The sequence below is a fragment of the Kogia breviceps genome, chromosome X (assembly GCF_026419965.1).
Source record: "Kogia breviceps isolate mKogBre1 chromosome X, mKogBre1 haplotype 1, whole genome shotgun sequence".
In the NCBI taxonomy this organism is placed as follows: domain Eukaryota; kingdom Metazoa; phylum Chordata; class Mammalia; order Artiodactyla; family Physeteridae; genus Kogia; species Kogia breviceps.
Window position 1 is genome coordinate 95596775 of NC_081330.1, and position 22070 is coordinate 95618844.

Genomic DNA, 22070 nt, shown 5'->3' on the forward strand with positions numbered 1-22070 from the left:
AGGAATGATTAATTACTGTATCTCCTTCAACTAATTTTTTTTAACTTCTGGAATTTTTACTATCTGCACCTCAAGTCTCTTACCTCAGAGTTTCTATCTTTTTATAACTTTGCTGTGTACTGAGGTACTTTACTACCAGATTTGCTAAGCAATCAACTTAATGACTATTCTCTCCTATAATCTGCCATACATATTCACAAATATTTACATATAATTTCTATTAATTAAACTGCCCCTGTGACCCATCATATATTCACAAGAATATATACACTTGTCCTTCAGCCCAGGGTTCTCTGTCTCTCAGGCTGTTCTTCAACTCAAAGAAGAGAAATCACAGTACCATCTCCATGGCTTAAGGCAGTCTGTCTGACAGCCCCATCAGCTGTTTGGTTCAGCTGAGGTTGACAGGTTAGCTGGGGAGTAGGAGTGGAAAGGAGGTATGGCAGACACTATAAAGAACCACTCAAATCCCACTTCAAGGAAGGACTGTTGGCAGTCTTGCGTACAAGAGAGCCTCTAGCAGTGAGTTGTCTTAAACTGAGGAGAGCAACCTTGCCTGAGGTCACACTCCTTCCCATGTCCAGTATGGAATGGATGGAGTATAAAGGCCTGGTCATCTTGGCCCAACCTGTGATAGCCATTCTAGCTCCGGGGCTCCCCATGGAGTTGGCCAAGGCTGTCACAGCTTAACTTCTCCCTCTGTCCAATCCTGGTTCTATTTCACACCTTCTACAATGCTGATCCTAAAGGTACTCCTTACTAAACATCTTGTATGCTAAACTCACTGCAGAGGAATCCAACCAACAACAGGCTAAGTGCAATGAGCCTCCAGCCTCCATTCTCCCGCAATCCTCTAACCAATTACTTTTTCAGGATAAATTCCTAGAAGCCTAATAACCAAATCAAGTGATGGAAAAATTTTTTAATTCTTCATACATATTAGCAACCAGAAAGACTAAAAAAATGTTTTATAAGGTCTTTTTATCTTCAAATTCCTCTGAAATGACAGAAAAGGTGATTTTTAATTAATAAATCCGTAACAGTAATGACAATCAAAGTATACTATCTACAGATCAAAAATTTTTAGAAATTCATGTAAGACAGGAAGTAGATGAGATCAGAGTAAGAAATAAGGGCAGAAAAACCACAGTCTAATATGTACACAAAATATTTTCTACCATTTTCTACTCCAAAAGTAGAAGCAGTTTTTCATAAGGAACCCCAAACTCTGAAAATTTCACGCACAAGAGGACTCAGGACAGTATTTAAAGAACTGTCCTCAGAATAAACAGGGCCAGTAAATCCCCCACATACATACATCTGAGCAGTCTACTCACATGTTCACTGAATGTTTTATGTTTATTTCCCAGTAAGTTATGGTTTGTAATCTGTTCTCTAAAAATAAACATCTATTTGGCTCGGGCTAGAGGTTCACATCTTGTACTGGGTTCCAAAGAAAAAAGGAGAAAGTAGCCTGAGGTTAACAAATGTCTCCATAAATTGGTGATGATGGTGATGATGTGTGGAAGGGGCTACTGGAGACTGGCTCTAGTTTGGGACTTCTGGGAAGACAGTGAAGAGAATGGATAGAAATAGTTCAATAATTAGTATTTTTAAAGGATTTTTTTAAAGTGGGAATGTGGTCAATAAAGCCCCAAGGATGAATTCAAACAACTCTCGTCTAGGAAATAAGAAGCCATCTGCTTGAAATACTAAAATATTCTGAAATACAAATGTGTACCTCTGCATTCATTCTCTCCTTCCTCTTCTTCCTATTACAAATTATCAATGGCCAGTTCATCTACACAACAGCAAATGGGTCGCAGAGCACACCTTTTCAAGGACTAAATCCTTGGGTTATCCTTCTCTTCTCCCATCTTTCTAGATTACTCCTACCAGTTAGTTTGCCAACATTGTCTAGTTGCCACATGTCCCCTACCACACCTTCCAAAAAAGAAAAAAACACCTCCAAAACAAATACCCCTGGATTCTTCATTACCTTCACAGCCAAACATTTTATAAATGGAAAATGTAGCTAAATTCATAGACTAATAAAGTTTTAAAAGCTTGTTTGTTTGTTTGTTTATTTATTTTAAATGACCACTAAGCAATAAGGACATACAGCCACATATGCAAAACTAATTTTCAAGTCTGAGTCTCTGTTTATATGCTCTAAAACTAGTGTGCTTCTCCAAATAAAAGGTGCAGCACTGAAAATATCAGATTGCGCAGAACTCTGTATTATTTCTTTTGTATAATGCTTTCCTTTAAATAAGTTAGTTTTAATTAAAACAAAATATCTAATAGATTGTTAAATAATTATCAATACCTATTACCCTGAAGTCACTTTGCTAAGTACTAACCAGTTTCACACAGGAATCCCAAAACCCCTGAGCAGCTACCACATCCTCCCCTCGTTTTACAGATAGACGCTCAGGGATGTTTATATAATCTGTTAAAAGTAACACAGCTGAACCACAGAGATGAGCTGGGGAATAAGCCTAATTTCAAACCCCAGAGCATACCTGTCTCAGAGTAAAATTGTATTTTCATTAGGAAAGTATTCACTTGACCTAACGTAATTAAACACGAACAATCCTTCACTCTAGCCCTGAACAACCTTTCAGTTGTTCAGCCCACCTAAATACATTTGTGGAAAACAAGAATAAGTCCATCCACTCCACATTAAAATGTTTACTATCATCAAAAGGTTAAAATGTTATCGATTATAAGAATATAGTTTTTCTTTGCCTTTGGTATTGAGGGGTGTGGTGTTTGGGGGGTGCTTTTAACTTCCTAAGTGAGTAATGGCCTGGGTCAGCAGCTTGGTACCATAAAAAGGACACAGCTTGGGGGACTACCTTCAATAATTTAACTCACTTATTTCCGATAGGAAAAACTTTTCAAATGAATTAAAAAATGCTTTATCCAATGCTCAAGCTCATGTGTGATCATCTCTCTGTTACTTACCTTTACAATAACATGGCTACAGATCAGGTTTTCATTCAAATATTTTCTAGCTAAAATGGAATTTAAAGGATAAAGAAGAGAAATGCTGAGTTTGTGATACTTTTCCAAAGTGTCCATCAATGGCTCACTTTCTACTATAGTCGGAGCCTTTAAAAAGCAGGAATTTTTCACAAGGCAGAACAAAACGGTAGTATACACGTAGGTGGTTATCAGTTTAGCTGAATGGTCAACTTACTGCTGATTTACATGGAGTCACATGAACTTTTCCCATTTCCATCTACTCCACTTTTCTCATTGTTTAGGATGTTCATAAGCTTATAATTTCTCAGAAGTAAAAATGGTAATACCTCCGATAGAGTACAATTACAGTTATTTTGAATACATATATAAATCAAACAGTAATTAACAAGGGGAAAAAATTACCTTTTGGATAATCTTCCAATAAGAGGTTGAAGTGACCTAATTGACAAAAGAAATCAGACTCCACTTTTCCTTCAGCTTTTAAGATTAGAGATTCGTAGCAGCGAACAGCCTAGAAATAAAAAATACAAGCATTTAAGAAAAAGACAAAACCCTAAAATACATTTCCTTCCTGAGATAATGCATATAATTCTCCATTCAATCACCCAAGAAATCAATATATTTTACTTCTACCTCAGATATAGCCAATGAAGCATTCTTCTAAAATACCTACTTATTAAAAGAACCACTAATTATGGCATAAGTGCTTTTCCTACTTATAAAATGGAAATACTTGCCAAATAAGATAATACAGGAACACTTTGATAACTTTATTCATTAGCTGTAAATCTAAATTTTTACTGTGGTCCATGTTGACATAAACAAATATATCAATCTTTTCCACAAATGGGAAGAACTTTATTGAATTACATGAGAATTCACAGAATCTCCAGAGTAATAATAACTACCATTTATACTGAAGAGCTACTTTTTACCATCACCTCTACGCACTTAAACTACCATAAACTTTCTTTCAATTATCTTCTTATGATACACGTCATACCCACCAACTCTAACTCTATTCCTAATTTTACCCCCATTCCAATACATGCATACGCACTCACTCTCAGTTTGTTCCCTGAAGAAAAAAAATAACAGTATTTTAAGGATATCATTCTTTTTTTGTAATCCAGAAGAGTGCAGGGGGAAAAAAATGATGGAAAGAACAGGATTGGGCTTCCCTGGTAGCGCAGTGGTTGAGAGTCCGCCTGCCAATGCTCGTGCCCCGGTACGGGATCCCACATGCCGCGGAACGGCTGGGCCCGTGGGCCATGGCCGCTGAGCCTGCGCTCCGCAACGGGAGAGGCCACAGCAGTGAGAGGCCCGTATACCACAAAAAAAAAAAAAAAAAAAAAGAACAGGATTCTGGAGTCTGACAAATCCCAGTCATCATTAGCTACAGGAGATCCTGGGGAACTTATCGTCTCTGATTCTGTTTTAGTAACACTCAAAGGGCTGATTAAAGGATTAAAACTAGAAAACTTCTCTAAGGGTTTACCACAGTGCTTAGCACTCCATAGGTACTTAATAATTGTTTCTCTACCTTCTACTTAGGTTAAGATAAAAAGCTCCAACTCTTCCAGGATTGTTTCAAGCACCCCAATAATTTTGTCAAAATTTCCCTAACAATCTACACTACAATGTTGTTATGTGTTATAGGGTCCTGGAGTCACTGAAGAAAAAAATGTGTATGATTTCTCAAATGTCTGAGTACACTCTCAAGTTTGGTGTCCACAAAAAATACTTTCCATTATCAAAAAATCCTTTCACCACTGCTTCAAGAGCTTTTGATGGGATAAGAAAGTGTGATGTGGGGCATGGTACCCACTTAAAATGCCTTGATTTTTCCTCTCCTGTAAAATATAGAGCCTTTGATGAAGAGTTTCAAAATTTAAAATTTACCTATCCAAAGCACATACATAAATACTTATCAAGTTTGGAGAAGCCATCCTAAACAAGGCGAATTTTGGGATGATTTTACCATCCTTAAAGTCTAACATTTATTAAAAGGGACTGTCTTCAGTTCTTATTCCACTCTTAGCTATCTAAATGTGCCTATATACCAAATCACAATCACTGAAAACTTATCACTCTGCTTCCTTATAATTAAAAGAGTCTGAATGCTACACTGACATCTCAGAAATTACTATAATTTGGAGGCATGAAATTTCAAGATCCTCGTTATTTAAGTCATATATAATCCTATCTGGCAGATGGTTAGAGTACAAAAATACAATTTATTTCAGTGCTTTTAAATATCAGTGAAATTCATAAAATTACTGGGCTACAGTATGACAATTATTTTTACACTAAATAAAATGACTTTTTAAAGCTAATAATGGCATTGTAAATAAAGCTAGTTATTGTCTTTGTTTTTTAAACTCTTAGTTATTTAGAAACTTTTGCTACTCCTCTCTGATAATTTCTCGTGGCTGATTAGCATTAAATTTACAAGCAAATATAGTTTCATGGTGAAAAAGATTTCAAGATACAAACACGAATAAATTTTCTTTAATAATCTAAGCAAAATGATGGCAACATCCTATACCTCCTCTTATCACCAAACATTGATGCCACTACCATGATCATCTATTACCTATCTTCCATATTCCATTTTAAAAAAGAACACATCTAAAGTGAGTACTATACACAACTCTGATCATCACGAAACACAACACCAGGCAAAAATCAGAATGGACACTCAGACTCAACAGATTCATAGTAATTTCCAACAAAGCCAGCATGTACCTAAACCTACCAACTAATGTTGGTGGTCAAAAATGATGCTGACAGAGCTAAATACCAAACAAAATGAAGATGAGCAAAAAGGCAGAATAAATGTTCCAAGCACCTTGTGTCAGTCACCATTTATTTCATGGTGAAACTTCATGAATTTATTTCAAGTGTTTGAGGTAAGCACTGATATTAGATACAGGCAAATACTAACAATTTTTTTAAAGCATTTAAAGGAAAATAAATAAATGGGGCCATTTTCCAATATTACTAACTCATAAAATAACCTAGAATGAAACTGTTTTTATAGTAATGAGTTTCATTAAAAGGCTAGTTTTAAACACAGGCGATATGTAGTTAATTTAGATTTAGAACAAAGTTCAGGCAAACTTCTATAAAGCAAAAATATTTCTTGTTAAAAGGGTTACTTTTTTAACATCTTTATTGGAGTATAATTGTTTTACATGGATGGTGTGTTAGTTTCTGCTGTATAACAAAGTGAATCAGCTATACATAAACATATATCCCTTTACCTCCTCCCTCTTTTGCGTCTCCCTTCCCACCCTCCCTATGAGCTGATCTCTCTGTGCAATGTGGCTGCTTCCCACTAGCTATCTATTTTACATTTGGCAGTGTATATATGTCCATGCCACTCTCTCACTTCGTCCCAGCTTACCCTTCCCCCTTCCGCTTCCCTGTGTCCTCAAGTCCATTCTCTACGTCTATGTCTTTATTCCTGTCCTGCCCCTAGGTTCTTCAGAACCTCCTTTTTTTTTTAAGATTCCTTATATATGTGTTAGCATACGGTATTTGTTTTTCTCTTTCTGACTTACTTCACTCTGTAGGACCGTCTCTAGGTCCATCCACCTCACTACAAATAACTCAATTTCCTTTCTTTTTATAGCTGAGTAAGATTCCATTGTATATATGTGCCACATCTTCTTTATCCATTCATCTGTTGATGGACACATAGGTTGCTTCCATGTTCTGGCTATTGTAAATAGAGCTGCAATAAAGATTGTGGTACATGACTCTTTTTTAAAAAAATTTTTTTTATTTATTTTTGGCTGTGTTGGGTCTTCGTTGCTGTGCGCAGGCTCTCTCTAGTTGCGGCATACTCTTTGACGCGGTGCGCAAGTTTCTCATTGCGGTGGCTTCTCTTGTTGTGGAGCACGGGCTCTAGGCACACGGGCTTTCAGTAGTTGTAGTGGCGCACAAGCTTAGCTGCTCCACGGCATGTGGGATCTTCCGGGACCAGGGATCAAACCAGTGTCCCCTACATTGGCAGGCAGATTCTTATCCACTGTGCCACCAGGGAAGCCCTACATGACTCTTTTTAAATTATGGTTTTCTCAGGGTATATGCCCCGTAGTGGGATTGCTGGGTCATATGGCAGTTCCATTTTCAGTTTACTAAGGAACCTCCATACTGTTCTCCATAGTGGCTGTATCAATTTAACATTCTAAAAGGGTTACTTTTATATTCTTGCTTTTGTTGTTGTGTTTTTTTCATTTTAAATGTGCACAAATAAAATCATCCCCATATAGGGTAGGTATGGTTTTGTACACATATGCAGAGAAAAACAACTAGAATATAAAACAAATGGTAAAAATAGAAAGTCTATAGTCCAGCCATACGGAAACTTTTTATTTTGTTCATTTTACAATTTTTCATAATTAAACTTAAAAATTATTATGCTTTCCTCCAGGATTCATACTATCTTTAGTGTAAGGATAGTCAGAAATGTGAATGAAAATCATTTGTACTAGATCATCATCATTCAACAGAGCACCTTCTCCAATGACAAAAATCACTTTAAAATCCTATAGTTGTTTATAGTTAGTGGCTTACACATCTATAATCGATACCACCTACTTGAAAAAAAAAAAAACATTGCGAAGGGAAATAAACAGTTAATCATTAAATACTAGAATCAAAGGAGAGTAAAGATTCTCCCAGCTAAGGAGAGAGACTGGATGTCTTCCTCCCATTACGGTGCCATTTTCCACAATGTTCAATATAATTTGTGCTCGGTAGTTGCTTTGTTTTTATTATTTGAAAAACCAGTTATCTCAGAATAGTAATATTATCATTACCCGCTATTTCTAAACCTTGACAGATTACCGCTCATAAACACAGACATGTAAATAATTTGGTTTTTTTTATGTTAAGCATTAAAGTCTTTTATGATAAACTTGGTCAATCCCTAGCTAAAATGAGTTGTTACTATTTTAGAATTGTTAAGTACAGGCAACATCTAAACAAATGCGGGGTTTTTTCCAATTTGAAATATTAGCTGAGGGGCTTCCCTGGTGGCGCAGTGGTTGAGAGTCTGCCTGCGGATGCAGGGGACACGGGATCGTGCCCCCGTCCGGGAAGATCGCACATACCGCGGAGCAGCTGGGCCCGTGAGCCATGGCCGCTGAGCCTGCGTGTCCGGAGCCTGTGCTCCGCAAAGGGAGAGGCCACGGCAGTGAGAGGCCCGCGTACCGCAAAAAAAAAAAGAAAAAAAAGAAAGATTAGCTGAAGTAGTTGGGTGACATACAAATGGTAGAGAAAACTAATGTAGATTTAAATACCCCAAATGGTTTCATTTTTTTTCTCTTTCTTTCTTTGTAATGCCTGCCATGAATGCCCAGAGACAGAATCTCAACACAGTCCTAGTTTGGTGGCTCCCATTCTGAAGCCCTTCCTCTTCTATCAGGTTCCCAGATGCTTACTGCCTCCCTCACCTGTAAGCTCCGCCAGGGGAAGGGCTATATCCCAACCCATGATCACATGATAGGGGTTCAATATACATTTCTTGAATTAATGAAACAATGTCATGTTATTATTTTAGGTTCTCGAATAACCCTCTCTTCTTTGTCCTAAACTTCCATTTCGTAAGAGCTGCAAGTCAGGATGCTAAGGATTACTCTTATTACTTATTTAAACTCATTTCCATTAAGATATAAATCACTGATATTTTAAATGAACCAAACTTTTAGGTTGAATATAATAAAAGCAAGCATGTAGTCCTGCCCATAATTCCTAAAAACAGCCACAGACATAAAAGATGGTTTAGCAGCTGACTACTTACAAAGGATTAGGGATTGAAGCAGACTACAGGTCAACATGTCATCCATGAAATAGGGCTACTAAAAATGTATTCATGGTCCAAATTAATGAAGCATATTACGCAAATCAACACCAATAATCAGCTCACCAAAGTCTGCTCTGACCAGATCTCCAAAATTATCTTTAGTTCTGAGTGCCACATTTTAATAGGTGGTAACATAAAGAAGGTTACAAGTTTGGTGAAAGATGGAAAAATTATCATGTGAAAATGATTTTAACTGAGTTTAGTTGAGGAGAATCATCAGGGAGGGATGCCTTACCTTTACTCAAATAGTTAAGAAGCTGTCACTTAGGAGAGAAGATTAATTGCACTTTGGGTAGTTCCAGACATCAGACCAATGAATGGGTATAATTTACAAACAAGTTTAATTCAGTTCAATCAGAAAGGAGAAAAACTTAAATATGCCAAAAATTAAATGGGCCATCTTTCTTTGGCTCATATCAAAGAATTAAAGCATAAACTACTAAGGTATCTTAGTGGGGGGTAAAAAGGAGAGTTCTTACTTTGGATACAATTCTGAGCTGCATTTTTTAAAGATTCCTTGAGCTTCTCGGATATAAGCACACAATGTGTAATATTATATATAATACATAACCACATACAAACACACATATATATATGTGAATGCATCTCTCCTGACTTGATTCCGTGATTACATTTTATTCACTTTCAATTTCCAGAATTTCTAAATAAACATACTATCTTGACCTCCTCCCTCAAAACCATAAAAATGTCTGCATCATTAAAGCTGATATCCTTCCCAGAAATATGCCTCCTAAATCAGAATTCTTCCCCTTTCCAGGTACTCGCAATGCCTTTGCCTGTTTAGGAATCTGAAAGGGTTGAAAGTACCTGAGTCTAAACCATTTTTTGAAATTTCAACATGCCATTTTTTTAATGAAGGAAGGGTTACACACTTAAAATGATAATATTATTGATTCTTAATGACATCCATTCCTGAACTTATATCTCAGACTTCCCGTTCTTCTCTTTTTAATTTCATTTACTACTTTTGAAAAGTTAAAATTTACACATCACCAATTCTAAACGGTATGTAGTGAAAAGTCTCTCTCCCAATCCTAACCCCAGCCACCCAGTCCCCTTTCCCAGATGCAACAAATGTAAAAATTTCTTACTATATTCAAGATTATTTTGTGCAGATGCAAGCACATATATTTTTCCCACCTTAGTACTAATATTTACATATTTATATAAACACTGTTCTGTAACTTGCTTCAGATTATAGGAGTCCCTGATATCCTTTCTCCTCTTCTTCTCTGTTCATAGAAACTCTAAATTTAATTAGACATACGTTGACACAGAATAAATACTGGGTTCCCCAGCCATCCTTGTAGGTGTGGCCTGGTGATTAAGTTCTGGCCAATGGGATACAAGGAAAGGACATGTTCTGCTTCAACCCCTCCTCCCCCTAGCTAGAAATCAGCCAGATGGTAAAGTCACAAGCTGGGGATGGAGAGTAGGAAAACAGAGCCCAAGTTCCTGGAACAGTAGAGTTCCAGAGCAGCCCAGAACTGATTGCCTCTGAGAATTCTTATTAAGAAATAAATGAGTATGCAGCCCTCTTTCCTCATTTAAATCAAACAAACAAACAAAAAAGCTGCCTAATGAAATAATCATTAATACATACCAACAGGATAAAGGGAAATTAAAAGAAATCTAATTAACTGTCACCCATACCTGACATTTTAGAGAAGATACAAGAACTTATACATCTGTTACTCTACCCTATCTCCCTCACTCCACTTTTCAACTAATATACATCTTTTGCATCACAACAAAGTCAGTTAACAAAATTCAAGCACATCAGCATGGATCCTGGATTTCTCAGCCTCTCTGGACTCTGCATTCAGTGGATATGCTGGATGCTAATGAGTATATCAGCATCATTCAAGAAACTAGCACCTTAAGTACCATTCTTTTCAAATAAACTATTGAAAATGCTTTGCTAATGCAAAACATTCTCACAGAACTACACTATTGAAATCAAACTAGATAATTTCATAATTCAAGTGCTGATAGCTAATATCTGAGCTCTTGATGCGTACCAGGCACTATTCTAAGCACTTCACATATACTTATTCATTTAATCCTCACAATTATTCTATGAGATAGGGAGACCCTACTTCACAGATAAGAAAACTGAGGCATAGACAACGTAAATCCTGTGTTCAAGGTCACTGAACTACTAACTAGCAGGGGTGGCTTCAAACATTTTGGCTGCAGAGCCTCTGAGCAGTAAGGTGTGCAACTCAGGCCATGCCTAGAGACTTAAAGTCATTTGCAAGAAAAAGGACCTCCATAAGCAGCTCTTCCTCTTCCGCTCCAACACACAGCTCCTTCCACAACTCTACCTCTACACCAAACACAAAAGCAACACATAAGGCCGCCAGTTCCTATCCCCACCATCCCACAAGGAAGATTTAGCCTAAGTTCTTTACCATGTTTTCTCATCTTGTTTTATTTTAAATCATATAAAAAGCAATCATCATTATTGCCTCCCCCCCCAAAAAAAAGACACACACATTAAAAAAAAAAAAATCAACAGCAAGACAAAAAAAAAAAAAAATCAAATTCCCATATTCAAAAGCCACCAGTGGTGGGCTTCCCTGGTGGCGCAGTGGTTGAGAGTCCGCCTGCCGATGCAGGGGACACGGGTTTGTGCCCCGGTCCGGGAGGATCCCACATGCCGCGGAGCGGCTGGGCCCGTGAGCCACGGCCGCTGAGTCTGCGCGTCCGGAGCCTGTGCTCCGCAACGGGAGAGGTCACAGCAGTGAGAGGCCCGTGTACCAGAAAAAAAAAAAAAAAAACACACAAAAGCCACCAGTGGCAGAAAAACACTACTGCCCATACATATAAATGATAATATACCATTTCAAACAAAATGTGGCGTATTATCTGGAAAATGTTAAATGGTTTCACCCTATTTCTTTTCTCTTCTGAATCTCCTTAGTTCACCTAGTGCTATTATTTTCTCTCTTTAGTATAACTGGCACAGAATGCCAAATACAGATGCAACAAAGCAAACTAGGCTGTACTGTCTCAACCATCAGCAAGTTGCTAGTTTACTAACTCTAAAACCTTTATTGTTGACCCATGCAGCCAAATGAACTAGTGAATCCTACATTACTACACATGCATGTATACACGCCCAAGACCAACATGAAATTTTTATTTTATTTTATTGATTGATTTTTGGCTATGGCACGTGGCTTGCAGGATATCCTAGTTCCCCGACCAAGGATCAAACCCATGCCCCCTGCAGTGGAAGCTCAGAGTCCTAAACACTGGACCACCAGGGAATTCCCCCAACATGAAATTTTTTAAAAGCTGTTGTGTCAAAACAGCCAAGTTATTTTCCAAATATTTTTTTCTGTATCATGCTAAATGTAAGATTGCACAGTTATACTAAAGTACATTTATAAACATGTGAATTAAGTCTTGGATAATCTTTAAAAGAATGTACATTTCAAACTTGGAGGCAAGGAGAGTATGAGATAAAATTTCAGCAGAATGACCTCTGTGAATAAAGCCCAGAATAATCCTGTGATTTCCCATGTAAAGCAGTAGGCTTTACTTCCCATTTTTTTTTTACTTCATTTGCTTGCTACTCCAGTCTTCTATTTGTCTAGAGGTAGACAGACAATCTTACAAGCAATCATTCTCCCCATCACTTCGGCTGTACACATTTAATTCAGAGTTCCCAAAATACACAAACAGAAAGAAAGCCATCTATCAATACAACAAGATGATGTAGACCAAATCTTGATCAAGTTTGTAAAATATTATTATGCCTGCTATAACATGAATGCTTGCTTTAATATCTTTATCAGCAAATTATGCATTCATTTGCCTTATACACATTTCTAAAATGATAAATGCATAAAAAAGGAAGGAGTAAGCACTTCACTGGGGGGGGGGGGGGAGCGGGACATCACATTTATTACCATGAGCTCCACTGAAAATAATCTACTTTGAATTCCACAACTTCTAATATGTAGTCGGCAATTAGAATTTATTTATTAAATAAATGAACGATCCTAAAACTAGGAAAACTGCAACACAGTAAAGGCCCCTCCCCAAAGGTAGTGCTTTAAAAAAAAAAAAAAAAAAGTTTTAATCTATCTGAATATATTCTTCCAGACTTTTCTCTATGCAGAGTCGGCGGCCCTCCATACCCATGGATACAGAACTTGTTGATATAAGGGCCAACTGTACTATGCCATTTTATATAAAGGAACTGAGCATCTGTGGATTTTGGTATGCGTAGGGGTCCTGGAACCAATCCCCCTTGGATATCGATGGATGACTATATAAACAAATAGTACAAATCTTTGTATGCAGTTTATAAACTATTTCCTTCGTTCTATATATCATTAACTGCTTACCGTATCAAAGTATACAGATCTACATCAAAATTAACATCTGCAAATCATTTTAATAATGGTTAAACCATAATTAGTTTCTACTGAAGAGTATCTGGTTGTTAACCAAGTTTTTACTATTACTATTACCCAACGAACATAATTTGGCCAATTTATATTTCTTCAAGGTAACTTCCTCACAGTTGAATGGGAGGCACAATTTAAGCTTTTGACAGTCCCACTAGCAAAAATGAACCAATATAATGTTCCACCAGCAGTGATCTTTTTCAGTTCTTTAATTACTTTTTTCCAAATATTTATTGGCTGAAGTTACTACTTCTTTCATGAACTATCAACCTGTTCATTGATTGTACCTTAAGTGCCTTCAATAGTTTCTCCCAGCAATTAGTAGAAACTATCATTCTTGCATGTGTGCCATAAAATGAAAAGAATTAGGAAGTACTCCCACTTCAGGCAACCTGGACAACCACTCTGCTGAAAACTAAAAATGTTAGACAAAACATGGTGGCAGTGGGACTTACACAAGGTTCTTACTATGAACTTGACCAAATGAGAAAGTTAGGAAGACTGGGCTGGAGGAAGGGGGAGACTTAAGAGAGGCAGAGGTAGAGAGAGTAGTGAAGCAACTTTTTGCACTGAGGACATTTTAAAAGTCTGTGTAAACCTGAGTGATGGGTTTAGAGGTCTCATTCAGGGATAGAACACAAAGCCTAGGGGCTACCCAAGAAGAGCAGTCAAATAAGCCACCCTCCTCATAACACTGAGACCTCAATGGGCTAGACCTTCAACCTCAATGTAACTAAAAATATGATAATAAAACAATTTTTTAAATTTTATTTTAAAACTGGTCTTGAAGGACAAAGAAAATTGCCTGTCCCATAATGGCAATGACTGGAGAAGAAAATCTCCTGCGTATTTGTAACCAAAAGTCTGAATTCACTTGACCTGGGTAAAACAAACTTCAGGCAAGAATTTATACGCAGTCCTCAACTAATAACAATCCAAAGTAAAGGCCAAACTGAAGCATACTACTATCATATTCGTGGCCTAAAAGAATTTCTACAGCTCCAAGGAAAATAAGTTCTTCATATTCAAAAAGTCACTACATATAAAGAGGGGGATAAAAGACGAGCAAAGAAAATGATCAATATGTAGATATGTTAAAATGAATATCGTTTAATGCAATTAATCACAACAAATATAAATGGAATAAGTATGCGAGGTAAGAAAAAAAGGCTATCAATAGATTTTTAAGTCCAGATTTATACAATTTATTAGACATATCTAAAATATAAAAAAAGATTTAGAAATACTACACAAATATAACCAAAAGAAAGTTGGCACGGTACCAGTTACCATGAATTACAATAAAGATTCAGAAATAAAGAGAACTGGTACATTAATACAAATATTTAGTAACCAAATAAGGAGCTCAGAAACACACTTTCATATGTATGGAAACGTGAACAAAAATGGGCAAACTAGGGGGCTTCCCTGGTGGCGTAGTGGTTGAGGGTCCGCCCGCCGATGCAGGGGACACGGGTTCGTGCCCGGCTCCGGGAGGATCCCACGTGCCGCGGAGCGGCTGGGCCCGTGAGCCACGGCCGCTGAGCCTGCGCCCTGTGTCCCGCAACGGGAGAGGCTGCAGCGGTGAGAGGCTTCTAATGGGAAAAAGAAGGAAAAAAAGCAAACACTAGACTCCTACATCTACACATACAAAAACCTATTTCAAATGGATTTAAAGACCGAAATAAAAGGCAAAATTTAAGAAGAAAAGCACAGTAAAATGTTTTGGACAAAAGGATAGGGCAGGAATTCTTTAAAAATAGACCAAAAAATGCAAGTCATGGGGGGAAAAGGTTATTAAACTACATCAATGTTTGGGACTTCAGGTTTATCAAAACAGAACAAAACTGACAAATATAAAGGCAAGTCACAAACTTGGAAAATATACCTTCAGCACATATAGTAACAAACCATTCATATTCAGAATATACAAAACTCCAAAGAATCAGTAAGAAAAAACATTCAATGTAAAAAAAAAATACTGGGGGAAACTTGATCTGCCACTATGATCCACAAAATGAAAGAATGAGCAATAAAACAAAACACAACCAAATTGTTTGCTGATTAATAAAGATCAAGGGGCAAACAGGTACATTACCCACTCCTCAGATAAGTCATAAGGGCTCATGTCTACTAAACCACTAGAAGATAACCCTGCTCTATCCTAAGTATAAATTTTTCCAATGACCCGAAAGGCTTTTTGACTCAGTAACTGAAAGAGTAAAACTAATAAAAGGTTAAGCAAATTCAAATATTTTCCATAATTAGTGGCTCTTCTAACAATATGCTCCACTGAAAGGTTCATCTGAAAAACCAATCCTGAAAGAATATTTTACCAAAAATCTGAATTTAAAAGAAAGCTGTCTTAACACTAAATACTCACTGAAAATATTTTCATATAAAGTATGAAAACTGTCCGAAATACTATTTCAGTTTAAGTCTCTAATAAGCTCATATTCAAATTTCTATTTTAAATCAATGAAATAAATACCAGCCCACTTATCTCAGGGGAAACCTAAAATCTAGCTTCTCCACACAAGACACACACTTGAATTACCGGAATGACACACTTCTTGATATCTCAATCCTCCATTCTATACAGAATTTTGAGATTTAATTTCTTAAGTCTTTGAATTTCTGCTTCCCACCAAGATGCAGTGAAACAGACCAAATTTATTCCTGAATGACATGACTAATAAACCAGAGAAACTGTATGAAACAAAGGTTTTCACACACTGAATATCAGAGAACACATGACAATAATCCTTGACAAGGGAAAACAAAGGATGTGAGCCCTAAAATTATCCCAAGCTTACTGCTTTTCAGGCTGCAGTACAGCTATGAGAAATTTTCTTGCCCAAATCAATGTAAGCTAGAATAAGGTGGAACAACATCTTTATAGTTACTGAAAGGAAAATAAATATGTCAACCTACAATTCTATAATCAGTAGAAATATCTTTCAAAAAAAGATGATGAAAGTACACTTCTTCAGATATACAAAGGCTGAAAAGAATTCAACATCAGCAGACCTACCTATAGTCTAAGAAATGTTTTCTTTTAATTCTCAGGTGGAAGTAAAATTATACCAGAAATAAACCTTTACACAGAATACAGAATGAAGACCACCAGAAATAAGAGCTGCACAAGTAATTATAAAAGACATTTTTCTTACTTTTTTTTAACGTCTCCTTAAAACACAACTGACCCCAAAATCTACTGGGAGGATAAAAAACACTCCTAGAAGTAATAAGCAAGTTCAACAAGGTCACAGGACACAAGAGCAACATACAGAAAATAAATTGTATTTCTATACACTAACAATGAATAATTGGAAACAAAATTTTTAAAATACCATTTATAATAGCTCCAGGAACATGATAACATGTAGGTATAATTCTAACAAAATATGGGCAGCAGAATCTGTATGCTGAAAACTACAAAACAGTGATGAAAAAACTCAAGGCCCAAATAAGCGCAGAGAGATACCATGTTCATGAACTGGATGATTCAGTAAGATGAGAACTAAAATCCTAGCAGTATTTTTTTTTTGTAGATACAGATGGACTGATCATAAAATTCATATGTAAGGGCCTCCCTGGTGGCGTGGTGGTTGGGAGTCCGCCTGCCAGTGCGGGGGACGTGGGTTCATGCCCCAGTCCAGGAGGATCCCACATGCCGCGGAGTGGCTGGGCCCATGAGCCATGGCTGCTGTGCCTGCGCATCTGGAGCCTGTGCTCCGCAACGGGAGAGGCCATGACAGTGACAGGCCCGCGTACCGCCAAAAAAAATTTTTTTTAATTCATACATAAAAGTAAAGAAACTAGAATAACCAAAACAATTTTGGAAAAAGAACAAAGTTGGAAGACTCACATGACCCAATTTTAAGAGGTACTATAAAGCTACAGAAATCAACTAACACCACAACATACCACTACATACCTATTTAAATGGCTATTTTCCCCAACTTTATTGAGATATAATTAACATACAACATTGTGTGAGTTTAAGGTATACAACATGATATAGGTCTACATCGTGAAATGATTACCACAATAAGATTAGGTAGCATATCCATTACCTCACGTAGTCACTTTTTTTTTTTTTGGTGGTAATATTTAAGATCTACTCTCCAAGCAACTTTCAAGTATACAATACAGTATTATTAACTGTACTGCTACACATTACTTCTCATTTTATAACTGGAAGTTTGTACCTTTGGGCCAACATCCCCCCCCCCCCCCCAGCAAATACCAATCTACACTCTGCTTCTGAGTTTGACTTTTTTAGATTCCACATATAGTGAGATCATACAGTATTTGTCCTTCTCTGCCTGACTTTATTCACTTAGCATAATGCCCTCAAAGTTCATGAAATTTTTTGAGATAAAGCTGATGTACAATATTACATGTTACAGGTGTACAACACAGTGATTCACAATTTTTATAGGTTATACTCCATTTATAGTTATTATAAAATATTGGTTAAATTCCCTATTTTGTACAAAATATCCTTGTAGCTTATTTATTTAAAGTTCATGAAAATTTTAAAGTGTGACAATACCATATGTTAATGAGGATGCAGAACAGCTGGTAAAAATGTAAAATGGTACGGTCACTCTAGAACACAGTTCGACAATTAAGTATGAAGTTAAACATACATTTATCACAGGACTTGATGATCCCACTCCTAGGTGTTTACCCTAGAGAAGAAAAAAACTTACGTTCATACCAAAACCTGTACACAATGTTTATAGTGGCTTTATTCATTATCAATGAAAACTGGAAACAATTACAATATTCTTCAACAAGTAAATGGATAAACTGTGGTACATCTACACAATATTTAGCAATATAAAAGAATGAATTGTTGATATAGCACAGATGAACCTCAAAGGTATTATGCTGAGTAAAAGAAGCCAGTCTCAAAAGACCACATAGTGTATATACTAGTCAAAATGCACCAAACACCTAACACAACATTGTAAATCAACTATACTTCAATAAAACATTTTTTAAAACTCATCAAATACCTAAAACAGGTGAAATTAAATATATGTAAATTATACCTCAACAAAGTTTATTTTTAGAAAGAAGCCATTTAAAGTAAAAACAGTAACAATGTACTGTGGGGTTTATAACACGGAGAAGTTAAATGTATGACAATATTACAAGAGACCAGGATGGGAGAAATGAAGTATATCCTTGTAAGGTCAACACTATGCATGACATGGTATAACTTGAAGGTAGGCTGTGATAAGCTAAAGTTAAAATTTTTTAAATTGCTTGAACTGATAAGTGTAATATTCAACGTCAATAAACAAAGTCACTTGTATCCCTATATACCAGCAATGTTGGAATTTGGGGGGAAAAAACTTAATACCATTTACAATAGCACCCCCCCATGAAGTACTTAAGATATAAATCTAACAAAATATGTATAGGATCTGTGTATGGAAAACAACAAAATGCTGATGAAAGAAATCAAAGAATATCTAAAGAATCAGAGAAATACCATGTTCACAAAATAGAAAACGTTAATATATCAATTCTCCCTAATTTTATATATAGAGTCAATGCAATCCCAATCAAAATCCCAGCAAGTTTTGTATATACCAACAAGCTGATCTAAAAATTATATGGAAAGAAAAGGAATTAGAAAAGCCAAAACAATGCTGAAAAAGAACAAGTCAGCAGGTTCATATTACACAATTTCAAGACAATATAGCAAGCAACAATAACCAGGACAGTGTGGTACTGAGGAAAGAACAAACGGAGATCAATGGAACAACATAGAAAACTGAGGAACAGACCCATACAAATATAGGCAACTGTTTTCGACAAGATACAAAGATAATTCAATAGAAAAAGGATTGTCGGGCTTCCCTGGTGGCGCAGTGGTTGAGAATCCGCCTGCCGATGCAGGAGACACGGGTTCGTGCCCTGGTCCGGGAAGATCCCACATGCCGCGGAGCAACTAAACCCGTGAGCCATGGCCGCTGAGCCTGCGCGTCCGCAACGGGAGAGGCCACAACAGTGAGATGCCCGCATACCGAAAAAAAAAAAAAAGAAAAGGATTGTCTTTTCAACAAAAGGTGGTGGAAAAACTGGAAGCCCAGTTGCAAAACAACAAAACCTCAACACATACTTAATGAGGTGAAATAAAGACATTTTCAGACATATGAATACAGCAGACCCACATGAAGAAAACAAAAATGATCTCAAAAGGAATGTCAAGAGATTCAGAAAGAAATGACAAGCAAAGAAAACGTTAAGCATGTGGGTGACAACCTTAACAATGTTTTGTATTTAAAACATGTTGAGTTAATATATACAACAATGGAACGAAGGAAGGGAGAACGTTAAAGGCTCTAAGAATCTTGCATTGCCCAAGAAAAGAGAAGAAAATGTATCAGTTAGGCTTTAATAAGTTAAAAATGCATGCTGTAACCCTAAGGCAGCTATTCTCAAAGTGTGGTTCACAGACAACTGGGAGTCTCCTAAACACTTTAAGGAGGTCTGCTAATGCAAAATTATTTTCATTATAATACTAAGATATTATTTCTTTTTTTTAACTCTATTAACACATACTGATGATGCAAAAGTAATGGTAAGTAAAACTGCTGGCACCTTAGCGGAAGTCAAGGCAGAGGCACCAAAGGCACCAAACTGAACTAGAAATCACATATTCTTCACCACCAAGCACTTATAGGGTTTTTTTTGTTTGGTTGGTTTTTGTTTTTTTTGCGGTGCATGGGCCTGTCACTGTTGTGGCCTCTCCCGTTGCGGAGCACAGGCTCCGGACGCGCAGGCTCAGCGGCCATGGCTCACGGGCCCAGCCACTCCGCGGCACATGGGATCTTCCCGGACCGGGGCACGAACCCATGTTCCCTGCATCAGCAGGCGGACTCTCAACCACTGCGCCACCAGGGAAGCCCTATAGGGTTTTTTTTTAACGCCAGTTTCATATAAGAATATCTTTGATGAAGCAGTAAAAATCATTTCATTAAATGTCAACCCTTGACCACACATTATTTTAATAATCTTTGTGGCAAAATGGGAACTTCATTTAAAGCATTCTACTCCATACTAAGTACAATGGCTATATTGAGGGTACGTACATGTGCGATTGTTTAAGTTGTAAACTGAACTAGCCTGTTTTTTCATGGAACACCATTTTTTTACTCAAAAGAATGACTGACAAACTATGTTTATTCGGACTTAGGTACTGGAAGACATTTTCTCAAAAATGAATGAAATGAGTCTGTCATTTCAAGAAAACTAACAGTTATTTATTGTCAATGATCAAACTTGAGATTTCAAACAAAAATCAGTATTTTGGAAAACTACCTCCACGGTGAACCTGACAGCTTCCCCAAACTCAAAAGGCTTTTCTGATGAGACTGGTGGTAATATTAATGAATACAATTTTTTGATATTATGTAATAAAATGTGTTGACATTTGTAATAATAATTGGAAGTGCTCTCCTTTTCCTTCTTTCATGCTCATTGAACTGCCCCAAACCAAAATGTTACCACCTGTGTTTCTCCAATCCATTAACAACATGTCCTCCCTATTCAGGGGCTACAGTGTCATTTTAGTATCTATAAACTCTGAAACAAATCTTACAATTCAAGACAGACAGACAGTAGGAAGGAGAGGGAGGGAGGGAGGGAGGCAGAAAGACAAAAAGAAAGGGAGGGAGGTAGAGAACGGACGAACTCAGTATATCATCATCAACTCACTGCTACTCCCAAAGCCTATGGCGGTATCAATAAATCATGAAAGGTTATGACACAACAATATATAGTAATCACTTATGGTATGTTCTAAGTAATATCTTACTGTGAGTAAAAAGTCAACCAAACCCTTCCTCCTCTAGGGACAAATCTGACCTTGGGTTAACTACTTCTTTTATTTTTAAAACCTGATAAAGAGTGGAATGTCAATTGTGTTCCTAGCAACACTGATTATGGTAACAATTACCTGATTAATGAAATAAACCTAGAGTGAGAGTACTGAAAATGAACTACAAATATCTGGTAGGATGCCACAGCTTTGGGAATCCCTCAGTATAGGGCCTCCTTTAACTGGGCATGTCTCTACAGAAACTGCAAGAGCAGTATGCCCATAAAATTTAGAAAATATACTGGTTCCTATTTGGGATGGGAGTGTGGATGTGTGTGCTATGTGTGTGGTGTGATAAGTGTGTTCTAAACCAGGTGTGGTGAACTGAACAAAAGATGACCTTATATGGCAAAAGATGTGAAAGGAGCTGATTCTCCACTAGAGCCTCCAGAGTGTTGCCCTGCCCCTGCCAACCTTGATCTCAGGCTTCTGGCCTCCAGAACTGTCAGAGAATAAATTTCTGTTGTCCTAAACCACCCAATTTGTGGTAATCTGTCACAATCAGCCACAGGAAACTACTAGAGTAGCTTTGCACCCACCTATGTGAGTCTCATTCTCTCACACCAGAGCTGTCACTTCATGAGCCAAAAACTAACCCCTGGACAGAACTGCAAGGATTCCCACAGAAGAGGAATGCCTGTCACTGCTCCGCTGACATGCTGTTTACTGTCTGATATCCTTCTGTGTCAATGTGACATCAAGTGTGACCTAATCAGGCCTTACTTGTCTGAATGACTTTTGAGCCTAAGGCTCCACAGTGGGCCCTGTAAGTTACTAATGGTATTTATAGTGCCAAAGTATCTAAATGCTTTACCCTTTTTAATGCCATCAGAGCTAAGTACAATGGATTAAA

The 22070-nt window shown here is 37.1% G+C and overlaps 1 protein-coding gene across 13 annotated transcripts in view; it reads right to left on the minus strand.

Annotated features, from left to right (window-relative positions):
- The window catches only part of KDM6A (lysine demethylase 6A), a 209884-nt gene that overhangs the window by 133629 nt on the left and 54185 nt on the right, over positions 1-22070 (minus strand). For all 13 annotated transcript variants that reach the window (XM_059050561.2, XM_059050562.2, XM_067023730.1 and 10 more), the window contains exon 3: positions 3394-3502. In XM_059050561.2, the coding sequence (XP_058906544.1) occupies positions 3394-3502 (109 nt within the window). The remainder of the gene's footprint in view (positions 1-3393; positions 3503-22070) is intronic.